Source organism: Aspergillus pseudodeflectus (genome assembly GCF_044049435.1).
Source record: "Aspergillus pseudodeflectus strain CBS 756.74 chromosome Unknown BJX68scaffold_53, whole genome shotgun sequence".
In the NCBI taxonomy this organism is placed as follows: Eukaryota; Fungi; Ascomycota; class Eurotiomycetes; order Eurotiales; family Aspergillaceae; genus Aspergillus; species Aspergillus pseudodeflectus.
Genome location: NW_027263829.1, coordinates 30,658 through 43,109, shown reverse-complemented (window position 1 = coordinate 43,109; position 12,452 = coordinate 30,658). Strand labels below are relative to the sequence as shown.

Here is a 12,452-nt window from a genome sequence, read left to right as displayed (position 1 = left end):
TGTATATTAGACTGGGCTACTTTAAAAGCCCTGCATGTTTTCTATCTAAGACTACTGAGTTCTCACGCGAGATTACTAGTCACTTTCATTCAATATCAAATCTGTTTACAAGTTATTATTACGTCATGCAGCCATTTCAATTCAAACTTTCCAATGGCGGCGTCGTGACTGGCATTCACTCTATTCCACCTTTATCAGCCTCACATGTCAAGCACCGTCCTCTGATCGTTGCTCTTCATGGAGGATGCTATGGCAGCCAGTACTTCGACGGCCATCCCAAGTACTCAGCTTCGTTGACGAGTGAGGCTTTAGGAGTCCCTTTTGTGTCCATCGATCGACCGTCCTATGGGGGTACTAGTTCAATATTGCCTATTCCGGAGGGATCGGACTTTTACGAGGAAACTGGTATCTGGTTGCATCGCTATATTCTCCCTGCCCTCTGGTCCGAGATTGGCACACCAAACCAATGCAACTCGATTGTTATTTTGTCCCACAGCTTGGGCGTGATGGGAGGAATAATAGCTGCTGCTCTGCATGCGCGAGATGACGCACCGTTATACCCTCTTGCTGGGCTTATTACCTGTGGTATGGGCAATACGCAGTCGTCTTTCATGAAGTCTAACACCCCTGACTACATAACCATTGACGCCGATCATGTGCTATTTCCCCCAGAAAAGAAAGACGCAATTATGTTCAAACCAGGGACCACGGTTCCCGAGGTTTTGGAGCTGTGTGAGCGTCTCAATGCGGTGTCGCCTCTCCCAGAAATAGCTCAGTTCCCCGCCGTGTGGCTGCCCGTTTGGAAGGAAAAGTGGGCCGCGCAGGTGGCAGTTCCAGTTATGTTCTCTCTTGTGGATAATGACCCCTTCTTTGTCGCCGATGAAGAAGAATTGGGGGTTTGTGTGCAGGCATTCAAGAAGAGCGCTCGTGTTGATGGGAGCTTGGTTAAAGGCGCCCCTCATTGCATGGAATTGAGTCATTGGTCGCAAGGGTGGTATGCTCGTTGTTTTGGGTTCGCGATGGAATGTTCTGCCACTCTGGCTAGTTCAGCATAGCCTCGAATGACATGACGCTTTCTAGCGAGGTATTCTCATAGGCGCTCGTTTATCAATGTAGGGCGGAAACACAATCAATAGCATTCCTGAGGCATCACCGATCGTAGTCGAATCAGGAAGCTGGAGAGAAGTGGGATCGACGGATGATATCGTGGCTCAGATTTGGCTAAGCGGCAGTTTGCTCTGAATCATAATTATACAACAGTTAGGATAAATTGTCTCCCACGATCAGCCATCAAAGGAAATGGTATGGAGCCCAGGCAGCTGAATTTTTTTTTTCTTTTTTTTTGCCAGGTATATGCATTGCACTTGGGACGGCATTCTGCCTTCGCTAGTCATGAAGCGGCCCTCCGCTCATACCCGTCAATATACCTGTTTGAACTACCGCCGGCAAAAACAGTGCCCTCGAGCTTCTCTTGGGCTGGAGCAGTATGCCTTTTCTCCGCTGGTTGCTTCACATCAACCCCTGACGTGCCTGCACGGAGAAACGCCACGTCGGCCATGGATTTTTAAGAGAATCAAGAATTCTTAAACTTGGCAGCCGGTGAAAAATATGATAATTTTACACTGATTTTTACCGCCAGAAAATCTGATGACTTAGTTGTTGGTGAACTCCTGCTTTCTCTTGGTGTGAAGTGAGGCTTCTGGCGTACGCAGAAAACCGAGGAAGCAGGATTGGAAATATGTCTATTGCGCCCTGTGAACTGATGTGGCCTAAATGGCTTTCCACATTGGACTTAGCTTTATATTGAGAGGAAGCCAGGCACTATGGCCTTTCTCTATGCTGTGGAGTACGAAAGAGTATACATTCTTGGGACTTGTCCTTCGCTGCAAACCTAGCCTTGACACCGGCGTCTGAAGGAAGGTAGTTGTGCGCCTCCCTTTCTGACTAAAGCAATACCCGTAGGCGAAGGCATTGTTGCCTGAGAGGAGCCGACTGAATGACCCTCTTACCAGTTATCGGAATGTTTGTTTTGCTATCAATCTATATCTCACCCTTGCAATTATGGAAAAGGTAGACTTCAATATGGACTCAAGCGAGAGTGATACTACCGTGAACTGCGAGTATATTCACTTCACAGAGGCTGCGCCCCGAGCAACCACGGGCACCACTGGGCGGGACTGTAACCATTTCTCATTACCGCGTAGAATATATACGTTTTGTAAAAGTCTAATTTCAAAGGGAAAGGTCATACCACTGCTTGCTGGTGTGGTTGACTGAGTGATTCCGGCGCTGAGGTTGGAGGGAGCGCACTGTTTCGCTTCAAGGATTCCCGGTCCCATCCATGTCTTCCCATGGTTTTTAATTCCTGACGTTAACCAGCTTTTCCTGACCTGGTTTGGATGAGACCTTTGGAGCTGTGTGAAGAAAGATAAGTGAGGGGCCGGAGAGATAAAAGAAATGGGCTCAATCATAAGGATCCCTGGGATCTTTGGCAGTGGGAGCGCTGAAGCCGCTGAGGTCCGGACGTCAGACGTTAATTAACCAATATAGATGTCTAAGCGCTACGGCATGTAAAGCGCAGCTTCCAGGTTCAGGCATCCAATGCATCTTGTTCTTCTAAACATCTACATATGATTACTCCGCGTGGTACCAATTTCATCCATGTTGGAGCATGCGAGGGGGGCTCAGGCAAAGGTAAGGCAGCTTATCATGGATATATATTGATGATTAAGACGAAAGAAGCCATAAACGGAGGCATCGACAAGGCAGAGTAGGGCGTGCGGCAGAAGACATCTGCAGTTAGAAGCTGTTTAGCCGCAGGTCATATTTCCTGCGTCCAGGTGGTCTGAAGCCAATTATTAGTGACATATTAGAGTATTAAAGTCTCATGCCACCCACCTAGTGAGTAGGTTGCGAGCATATCAAGGATGTCTGCACTTCGTCACCAGGCAGGAGCAACCACTCCATACCAGCATAACCCAAGGGCAGCACCGAGCAAAATCGCAAATGCAGGCGGAACTTTAAACCACGCACTCTCAGCGTAAGTAACAACAGCGACAACAACCCACCAGGGCTCCTTTGCCAAGCTCTGCCCATCACGCTCCGATGGACTTAAATATCCTATTTCCCAAAGCCTGTACACGGCCGTAAAAACTAATCCTACGGCTGATGCATTCACACCACGGAGAAAATCAATAACATACTTCTGCTTTCGCAGAACACGCCAGAAGGACTGGATTGCAATGGCAAGGGCAATTCCAGGGAAGAAAATTCCTAATCCACCAAGGAATGCGCCAAAGACTGTTGGGTAGGATGTGGCTTGAAGGGCGAGTGCACCTAGAAAAACAGCGAAGTTAAAGTTTGGACCGGGGAAGGCCTGGATTATAGCAAGGCCAATTAGGAAGTCTCGACTCGAGACCCAGCCTGGGTCAACAACATAAGAACGGAGTAAGGGGATAACAACCGGGCCCCCGCCAAATATCACAGTGCCGGCGAGGTACATGTTCGCGAAGAGATCAAGAGCCAACGGGGGTAGTGAAATCTTGGCTCTTGTGACCAGTATCGCGATAAAAGAGGCTGCGAGTTCTGGATTAGCTCTTGTACAACGTCATTCCAATCCCACAATGGAACTTACCGAAGAAGAAAACGAAAAGTGCAATCCCAACACGAATACGAATCACATGGTCTTGCGACACGTGCCCATCCCTTTCTTCGAAAGTTTGGGCACTAGTTGGTTGCGGCAAAGGCCCAGCTTCCGGTTTTCTCATCCGGAGGATATCTACCCCTGGCCCACGAGTCGAATTTCTCGCAGCCGCATCTCCCAGGCCCGCGCTATCGGGAGCATCAGCCTCCGGCTCTGGCTGCCGATTTCTATTCCTCCACGCACTCTTCGCCTTCAAAACCTGCTGATACAGCAGCCCGTCCCACAGCGCAGTAGCAACACCGCCAGCAACCATAAGAACAGGAAAATACCAAAGTGCGCTATAACAGAGGCCAGCACATGCGCCAAAGATTACCAAGATTCGGGAAATCTTATCACGGATGGCCTTTTCAGCCAGCTGGACAGCAGCAAGAGCAATAATGCCTACTGTTGAAGCGTTCAGGCCCGAGAGAAGAGCGTAGACTGGAGCAGGAAGTGTTTCATCAATCCGTTGCACACCAAGAGAGAGTGCATACATGCCGATTGCGCCGGGGAGACTAGCAGATTAATAAGTACTTTATCATGAATCACAAGAGCTGCCTTTGAAGCGAGCACATACGACCAAAGGAAAAATGCGAGCAACGCTGGGATAAACCCCGCATGGAGCAAAACCAAGCAAAACAACATTTTCGTTGACCCTGGTCCTGGAAGACCCTGACATATGGCGAAGAGTTCTTGGTACTATACCCATTAGTACACTATAGCATTGAGATCAATGGTGCCTACCGTCTGCTCATCAACCCACTTTTCCTTCTCGACAAACCGCGTATGAAATATCTGGAAATGGACAGGCGGTCCTCCGAACGAAGTGAACCCCAGATACCAGGTATGCCGAACGACTTCGCTCATACGACCGAATAGGGGCTCGTCCCCGCGTGCAGGGTTGGTTGCTCCCGCATGACTGCGCCATTTTCTGTTCAGTGCTCGTAGGGACGAGACAGGTCGCGACTGAGTAAGGACAAGCATTGTGAACCCCGTCTATGAATAAACCAGCTAGAGTCACAAATCATCCGAGGATAAGAAGCGAACAGTTATCGAGGGTGAACAAGATTATAAGTGTTCGAAGATGGATAAATTTGAAGATTGCAACCAACTCTTCTGCTCATCCAATAGAAAGTCCGCCACTTGTCACATGCTTACCAAGGATACTCTTTCAGCTAGTATCTTGGCATCGCCAAGATCGCCGCTGAGGCCTAATTGGTTATGGATACTCAGGCTCCTCTTCGGGTTAGTAGGCTTCCGAGGAAGTATGCTCAGTCAGCCGTCCACCTTCCCTGACCTCATAACTCTCTCAGTGGACGATGTTCTGACCTTGCTCGCGAGATCACCACCTCTGTGCCATGATTACTCATTACGTAACCCAAAATTTTATTGGACTCACCATTAGTGTATTCTCTGGAGAGATTCCAAGTCGATTTGCCGAAGATAAGAAAAGCAAGGTTTGACTAAATTCTAATTCTCAGCTGGATGGAGAACCCTCTTCTCCGATGCGGTGTAGCGCGAAATATCCTGGGATACTGCCGCAAAACCGCCCTTGACGGAGCTCACGCAGTGCTCATGCAGAATTTGTCTGTCGCCATCTCGTGATTGGAGAAAAGATTCCGATAAGTTGTTAGCTAAGATACCAACCGAGCGCAGCTTCGAGATACCAGTCTTAGAATACGCCCCTGGCTGTCTGCCCAAAGACTACTCAAAGGCCGTCGACGTGGCGAACATGATCTCGATCCTACCGCCTTCAGGGTAACAACACACTTCAACTGACACAGCTCTGATTGGTGGTGGTTGGTGCCTACTTTAGGGCATCAGCGCCCCACAACTGTCGGGGTCATTGGAAGATGATCGATCTCGGTTTCAGAGGGACTGTTTTGGAAGGTACGGATATGATCTCCGCAATTTCGATTGATTGATCATTTCGTACACCGCCCGATCCAATCATTTATGAAGGCTCATCAAGCCATTTTTTCAAGTGAAGATATTCCCCAAAAGAAGTGGGACAGTAATTGGGCTTCATCACATGGCAAATCAACCTTAAAACGTGGGGTCAGGTCCAACGAATGGATAACGAGCGCAGCTTTTCTTGGTGGAGCGCTTACAGAGCCCGCTACGGCTCCAGGAGAGAACTCAGCCATAGTCAAACATGATGTATGCATATGTACAGGAACGATGAAGCTATCTAGGCAGGGAACCACTAGATATAGCTAGATGACATGGAAGAAGAAGACATGTGTGCTAGATCCGGGGAAGATAAAGGAGTGATAAGTGGGGCTTCTAACAAGCGCTCATTTGTGACTCGCTGAGCGAATCTTTGAGCAGCCAGCATAGCATCCTGCCCTAAACTGTCTAATAAATATTGGCAGTCCTAATGATCCCTAGAGAGGTAATAGAGCAATATCAGGTCCGTTTGTCCCAACGGTATAGCTCTTCCAGCCTGCTTTTGGGAGATCAATGTTCTGGTCTCCAGACAAGACTTTCATAAAAACGCCATGAGTGACAACCACAACATCCGTCCGCCGCTGAGACTTCAAATCTTCGCTGATTGTCGCTATACGAGATCTCGCCCTCTTTGCCCGCTCCTCTACTGATTTATCGTCCGGAGAATATAACCCCTCTTTCACCTGCCATCCCTTGGCCAAACCCTTGATATCTAGTCTCGGAAAAGCCGTTTCCAGGATTTCAGATGTGGACCCCGTATCACAGGGAAGTGCACTCCTCTCCTGCAAATCTGGTTCCAAGATAAGGGTTGCGCCGTTCTTAATACCGTTCCCGGATTCGGGGTCGAAATAGCGTTCATCAAGGATGTGCGGGAAAGCGGCGAGGGTGGTTTGGACGGCACGTGTCAGTGGAGAGGTGATGATCACCCCCACCTGAGGGGCGAATGGGAACGATTGGACAAGCTGTGCGGCCTGTCGAAGACCCAGAGGGGTCAAGTCTGGGTCGAATTGAGAAAAGTCTTTGGAAACATTGTGCACAGATTCCGCGTGGCGGACGAGATGGACTTTCGAGGCCATGGGTAATGAATTTTTTGCAAATTCTAACGACCTACAACGAGGGGAAATTGCTCGTCTTATGTGTCTTATCGGCCACGGGGAAGATGAGGTAATGTTTCGAGTACATTGCGTGATACGGAGTACTCGCCCATCCCAAACCAAATATATCTCTACGCTGAGCGAAAGGACTTCCACGTGGTTCCTTGCATATATTAATGGAAGCGATCCAAAGCATCGATTTTGTATGATGGGCGCCGTAATCATGAACAGGAGCCTCCTAACTTGCTTCCCCAGAAACCGGTTCGCTAAACAGTCATGTTACTGACAGGTGAGCCGGCGCTCTATCTCTCTGACCTACCCCGAGTGCAGCTTGCAGCACGCTTATTCAAAGGATTAACAAGTCATGTTTGTTTATTGCACCAAAGCTCGACAGGCGTAGGAGAAACCGGTAAGGCAGGCGCCTTCTCTGAGATTCATTCCACTAGGCCAGCTGTGACTAACCTCCGTGTATATACATAGCAGCCAGCCTGTATACTACCCGGGCCCTTTACTTCTAGGCAAACAATTTCCCGATTTCCCTACCGCCTTCTAGACGGTGGTCTTCATCCATTGTTTGCTTCTCGCCGTCATGTCACTCCTTATCATACGCTGCGGGGGAAGTAGATAGATAGTCCATACACAGGCGTGTTGTATGAACAGACCTCATAGCAGTATATCTCCACATATCCCGTTAGGCATTGAACAACCCAGGTCCTTGGCGAGTGTCACGTGCTCGCATCGACAAGGAGTTTACCGGGTGACATGTGCTCGTATCTCCGATCCTTGGCTTGGCTGCTCCCCACCTCCATCCTTCCAGCAACCCTGTGTCCCTACTTGGATTTTGCTTACCCCTCCAACTCCCTAGCAATGGTCGATTTCTTTGGCCTTCCTAATGAGATTATTCTCCTCTGTGTTTCGGCACTAGACCAGTCTGACATCTTCCAGCTTCTACAGACTTGTCGCTACGCGCAGACCATCTTAACGCCCACTTTGTACGCGATTGGATACGGCACAGCTCTCCTCTGGGCTGCGGCAAGGAATCAGAAACAGATAGTCGCAAGGGCCCTCAGATACAGCCAGCCCGAAACCAACGTGCTATTCAAAGCGCTGCTGGCGGCTGCACAACACGGCCACGTCGTAATCGCGGAGCAGCTGCTCGACCATGGCGCGCCGACAGAGCTCCAGCAAGAGGATGAGCAACTGCAGGCAAGCCCTCGCCTATTTCGAGGTTACCATCCAGATGACTCACCTCTCGTTGCGGCCATTGTCGCCGGCCACCCGGCCATCGTCTCTCTTCTCCTCGCCCGAGGCGCGAGGACCGACGTCGCAGGCCAACGGGGTTATTTTCCGCTCCACCACGCTTCTGACCAGCACGAGGCGCCGTCTTGTGTATCCTTACTGCTCGCCGCGGGGGCGGATGTCCACGCGCGTAACCAGGACGGAATGACGGCGCTCGATTTGGCGAGTGGGGATGGGTTATATGGGCGCAGGCCCAGTAGTGGGATCTTACGAGAGTTGCTCCTAGCCGAGGGTGGGAGTGTGCTCTCCCTTCTTACTAGTAATAGGGCGTCAATGGCGCGGAAGCTCATATCCACCGGTGATGAAGATTGTCAGCGGCTGGTGTTGGAATTCGGAATCCCGCGTATGCTGCCCGTCGCGCCCTCTGTGGTTCTTCTAGCTGCTGCGGCTGTGGGTGATGAGGGCATTGTGAGCGTGCTGTGGAAGCGTCGCGACCTCGATGTGGAAGGGACAACAGATCTCACAGGGAACAATGCGGTAATGCTAGCTGCGAAGCACGGTCATAGCGATGTCTTTCGGCGCATGCTACCACACATCGCCGGTGGGGTACATAGTGGGCGTAACATGGACGGGCAAACGATCCTCCATCTAGCGATCAGCAGCGGAGACCTGGATACAGTGCGCACAGTAGCAAACTTCGTCACAGCAACACCAAAGGTCTTCAATATGCGGGACCGCAGCGGGAGAACGCCCCTCCTACTTGCCACAGAATGCAAGACCGAGAAGCTTGAGGTCATTCGCCTGCTTGTCGCCCACGGCGCGAATGTCGAGGTCATCGACATTTCTGGTTCCTCTCCACTGCACAACGCGGCTCGCCGTGGGCACAGCGAAACCGTCCGGCTTCTCCTCGCCACTTTGTCAGGCCTACCGCACAGCAGCTCCCCAACTACTCTCCCCAAGCCATCAGGCAGACTAGCCACCATATGGGGCAGCAACGATAGGATACCAGACGATGACGAGCTCCTAGCCATGCATAAGAAGCCCCCGCAAATACAACGAACGGGCATGTTTGATTTTGGGGCTCCTTCGACCGCGGATCCTACATATTTGCAGGTGGCTATTCGTCAGGGACCGCTGATCAATCTGGTTAACGACAATGGCTTTACCCCGTTGGCGCTGGGGGAAAAGCATAGAGAGGTGGCTGACTTGCTTATTGAGTATGGTGCTGTGGCACTAGATAATGCCCAGCAACTAGAACAGAACGGGTGGTTTACTGGGCTGAAGAAGGCTGCGGGGTATGGGTATTGATGGTGTGGAGTGGATATAGACATGTAGTGTACCAATCATCTGCCCCTTTGGTCGCTGCCTGATTAACATATTTAGTAATTCCAGATTTGGCGTCAATACAGCTCCTTGGATCATATTTAGCTCCCTTTCAGACATTAGGAGCGCAGATACATCTAATTGAGCAACGCAGAGGCTTGTCATATTAAGGGTCAAACAGCTGGGGACTCTTACATACGACCACAGGGTTTGGAGAACAGGGCTTCCCGTCCGCTCGGCTGTACTTAAGCCACACGCCGGTAGGTTAGTAGTATGGTGGGTGACCACATGCGAATCCCTACTGTTGTATGTCCATGTTCACCCAAGTTTTTGCGCCTGGTCAGGACTGGTTAGGCTTAGCGCCCATGCCACCCTACCTTTAGGACTTTGCCTGCGAAGCCTAAGCGGCTAACATGGCCTTTTCTATTAAATTAGAAGTAGAGTCTCCCAAATCCTCAAGCTATTCGCTAGTAAGACAGGCAACAGGCGAAGGTGAAAATAGCTTCATGGGAGTTCCTGGTCTGTTGACTCCATCCAGTGCGCGAAAGCGCTTCATCTTCACCCGGGACTAACCTGGCATTAGATATCTACGACCATCACTGAAAGCTCTTGTTATATCGCTTTTCATGAGTTTAAATCATGTGTGAAACCGTCTCTTGAACTGGCTGGACGATTTGGTCCGGGTTCCTGATATTAAATCGTCCGAGTGACGATGCAAACGTCTGAGGTTGGGTGATGATGAGAATATCTACAACGACTATTCTGGACAAATATTAAATAGAGATTAAGCAGCGCCGCTTCGAATGCCCCTAAATTCTGGTTCAGGCTCTATATCTTTCTTGTCTAAGTTACCCAATATGCTGCCAGCGCGCCGCTCGCGAGATACCTGACCGGAGGAAGATAATGAAAGACAAGAACACGGATGAGTGTCGAGCAGTTTAGGCCTTCAAGTAGAGCTGACCCCGCGCCGTGCTCAACAGAAAGCTTCTGCCATAGACAGCGGCTCCCTGATCTCTTGGTTACCCTCCACTTTGACTCGATCATCCTCGAATATCAGACCCTTTGATCCTAGTCCCACTTCGGCCGAGCGTTCCAATACATATACACGAATATACGAACACGAGCGGCAACGGCCAATGAGGAGCGATCCTCGTGTTCGTATCGAAGTGGAATCAAGGGTGGCTCCACTTAGTCAACCGATATTGAACGTAGCCTTCCAAGGTGGGTGGTCTGTTGGACAAAGCCCCTTCCTGCCTGCAACATTGAAGAACACGGATGCCGGAATCATCACCCTCCTTCCGCTGAGTAATCTCTCCTGCTACTGGCAAAACACAAAACATGCTTTCACCCCTGTCCTCGTCAGCGGCGAGCCTCCTCCTGTGTTCATGTCCAGGTCTTGCCTCTGCCTCCGTCTTATTTGCGCAAGCAAGTGTTGATATGACTGTGTCTACCCTTGATGAACCATAGCTAAGAAGCCGGAATATAGCAGTGAAGCCTTTCCATTGCTTCCATCGCGATTCATTCAACATGGCTAAATCTGGCACGGTTGTAGCTCTATCTCGGCCGATCGGTAAGTATTGAGATCACTCTCTTCTCCTTCACTCGCAACTAATGCTTTGTTTCATCCAGGGTATCTCGAACGCTACTATATCGCACAGCATCATGTCAACTTCCACACGAAGGTCCAGCTAACAGCGTTATATAAAGTGCCCAAACTATTAATTCTAAGTGAGGATAGCAATGGCTTCGAACGCCTTCTTTATGCCGCTATCGCCGAAACCATAAGCCATCACCCGATTATGTCTGCCGTTCTAGAAGGGTACGGGACATCAAAACCAAAATGGCGACGCTTGGATAAAATAAACCTACGAAAACTCGTTACAGTGGTTGATAAGGATACCCCACCTATGGAATGGATTCAAAAAGAGCACTGTCTGAGTTTTGACCACGTAGATGAGCTCCCGCTTTGGCGTATTGTGGCCGCCATATCTCCGGAGAGCAGAGAGCAGGAACAGCATGTTCACTTTAATCTTGGAGGTTTCTTTTTCCATGGAATTGCTGATGGGATTTCTACTGCTGCCTTTCATCTCACGTTCCTTGATGCGTTAAACAAACTGGCTGAAGGGGAAATCAGCTTGTCCACTGAACCGTTGGGTGTCGCAGCGATCGTTCAAGCCCCTCCCGACCAGCCTCTACTACCAAACCTCGAGATGAGCGGGTCCCTGCGATTAGAGCTCAAATTTATCCTTAAGACAATTTTCAAGGACCTTATTCATCCCACCGCGGATCCTCAACACTGGTCCGGCCCAGTGATAAGCGACTCCCCCGATCCAGCTATCCCGAACTTTCGACTTTCCTCGATCCCCTGGCCGGTTGTCGACGAACTAGTAACGCGCTGCCGTCGTGAGCAGACAACCATCACCGCACTTATCGTGACATTACTCACAGCGCGCATTGCAGCGCTGCATCCCGAGTATCCGCATTTCAGCTGTTCGGTTCCCTACTCGCTCCGTAAGTTGACAGGTCACGGACCGCGGGATATGGGATGCTATGTCTCGAGTACACGCGTCGCATTCTCAACAAGTGCATCCAACGACAGCGGATTTATATCATGTGCGGTCGGGGACACGGACGAGGAAGAGAACGCTGTTGATAACTCGCGAGTTTGGGCCAGTGCGCGAGAATGCACACGCCACATCCGCAACGCCGTTGATAAGCGTAGCAATCACACTGTTAGTCTGCTGAAATATATCGCGGACTTGCGGAAATACTTTTTGGATATGCGAGGCAGAGAGCGCAAATACAGTTGTGAGACGACGAATATCGGGGTTATTAATGGCTGGATAGCCGAGGATGGGTTGCCGGTCGGACAAGCGTCGTTCGACAGGGCGATATTCACAGGTAATGTTTCCAGGTTTTCGGGGCCCTTCTGCCTGTCAATATGTACTGTGAAGAACGGACTGATGACCATTGTACTTGGCTGGGAACAGGGTGTAGTGAGCGATGAGACTGCAGAGGGGTTGAGCGCCTGGTTAGAGGCTCGATTGATGAGTTTAGCGGCCAAGTCAACTGCCATGTGAGACTATGTAGTATTTGTCTTAAACCTTTAGATCTAGCGCCTAACCTTAAACATTTTAATGGTTATAAAAGCTAGTGTTGCTCTA

At 50.1% G+C, this 12,452-nt stretch overlaps 5 protein-coding genes across 5 annotated transcripts; 3 read left to right on the top strand and 2 right to left on the bottom strand.

The window, feature by feature from the left end:
- The first annotated feature begins 61 nt into the window (after positions 1–61).
- BJX68DRAFT_168273 (uncharacterized protein) lies at positions 62–1,080 on the top strand. The gene has a single exon (XM_071037000.1). The coding sequence runs from the start codon at positions 126–128 to the stop codon at positions 1,053–1,055; it is 930 nt and encodes a 309-aa protein (XP_070894890.1). The 5' UTR covers positions 62–125; the 3' UTR covers positions 1,056–1,080.
- A 1,861-nt stretch (positions 1,081–2,941) lies between these two features.
- Positions 2,942–4,666, bottom strand: BJX68DRAFT_270796 (chromate transporter-domain-containing protein; the record flags this gene model as incomplete). Its single annotated transcript, XM_071046772.1, has 4 exons — positions 2,942–3,576; positions 3,635–4,197; positions 4,260–4,381; positions 4,427–4,666. The coding sequence occupies 4 exons, from the start codon at positions 4,664–4,666 to the stop codon at positions 2,942–2,944; spliced, it is 1,560 nt and encodes a 519-aa protein (XP_070894889.1).
- A 1,403-nt stretch (positions 4,667–6,069) lies between these two features.
- BJX68DRAFT_278445 (histidine phosphatase family protein) lies at positions 6,070–6,708 on the bottom strand (the record flags this gene model as incomplete). Its single annotated transcript, XM_071048539.1, has 1 exon — positions 6,070–6,708. The coding sequence occupies one exon, from the start codon at positions 6,706–6,708 to the stop codon at positions 6,070–6,072; it is 639 nt and encodes a 212-aa protein (XP_070894888.1).
- Positions 6,709–7,542: 834 nt separating this feature from the next.
- BJX68DRAFT_244926 (ankyrin repeat domain-containing protein) lies at positions 7,543–9,332 on the top strand. Its single transcript, XM_071041408.1, has one exon. The coding sequence runs from the start codon at positions 7,594–7,596 to the stop codon at positions 9,271–9,273; it is 1,680 nt and encodes a 559-aa protein (XP_070894887.1). The 5' UTR covers positions 7,543–7,593; the 3' UTR covers positions 9,274–9,332.
- A 1,483-nt stretch (positions 9,333–10,815) lies between these two features.
- On the top strand, positions 10,816–12,368 carry BJX68DRAFT_270793 (uncharacterized protein; the record flags this gene model as incomplete). The annotated part of the gene is made up of 2 exons (XM_071046771.1): positions 10,816–10,858; positions 10,918–12,368. The coding sequence occupies 2 exons, from the start codon at positions 10,816–10,818 to the stop codon at positions 12,366–12,368; spliced, it is 1,494 nt and encodes a 497-aa protein (XP_070894886.1).
- Positions 12,369–12,452: the final 84 nt, after the last annotated feature.

Coding starts and splice junctions, on each gene's coding strand:
- BJX68DRAFT_244926 (XM_071041408.1), top strand. CDS start 7,594: ATGGTCGATTTCTTTGGCCTTCCTAATGAGATTATTCTCCTCTGTGTT.
- BJX68DRAFT_168273 (XM_071037000.1), top strand. CDS start 126: ATGCAGCCATTTCAATTCAAACTTTCCAATGGCGGCGTCGTGACTGGC.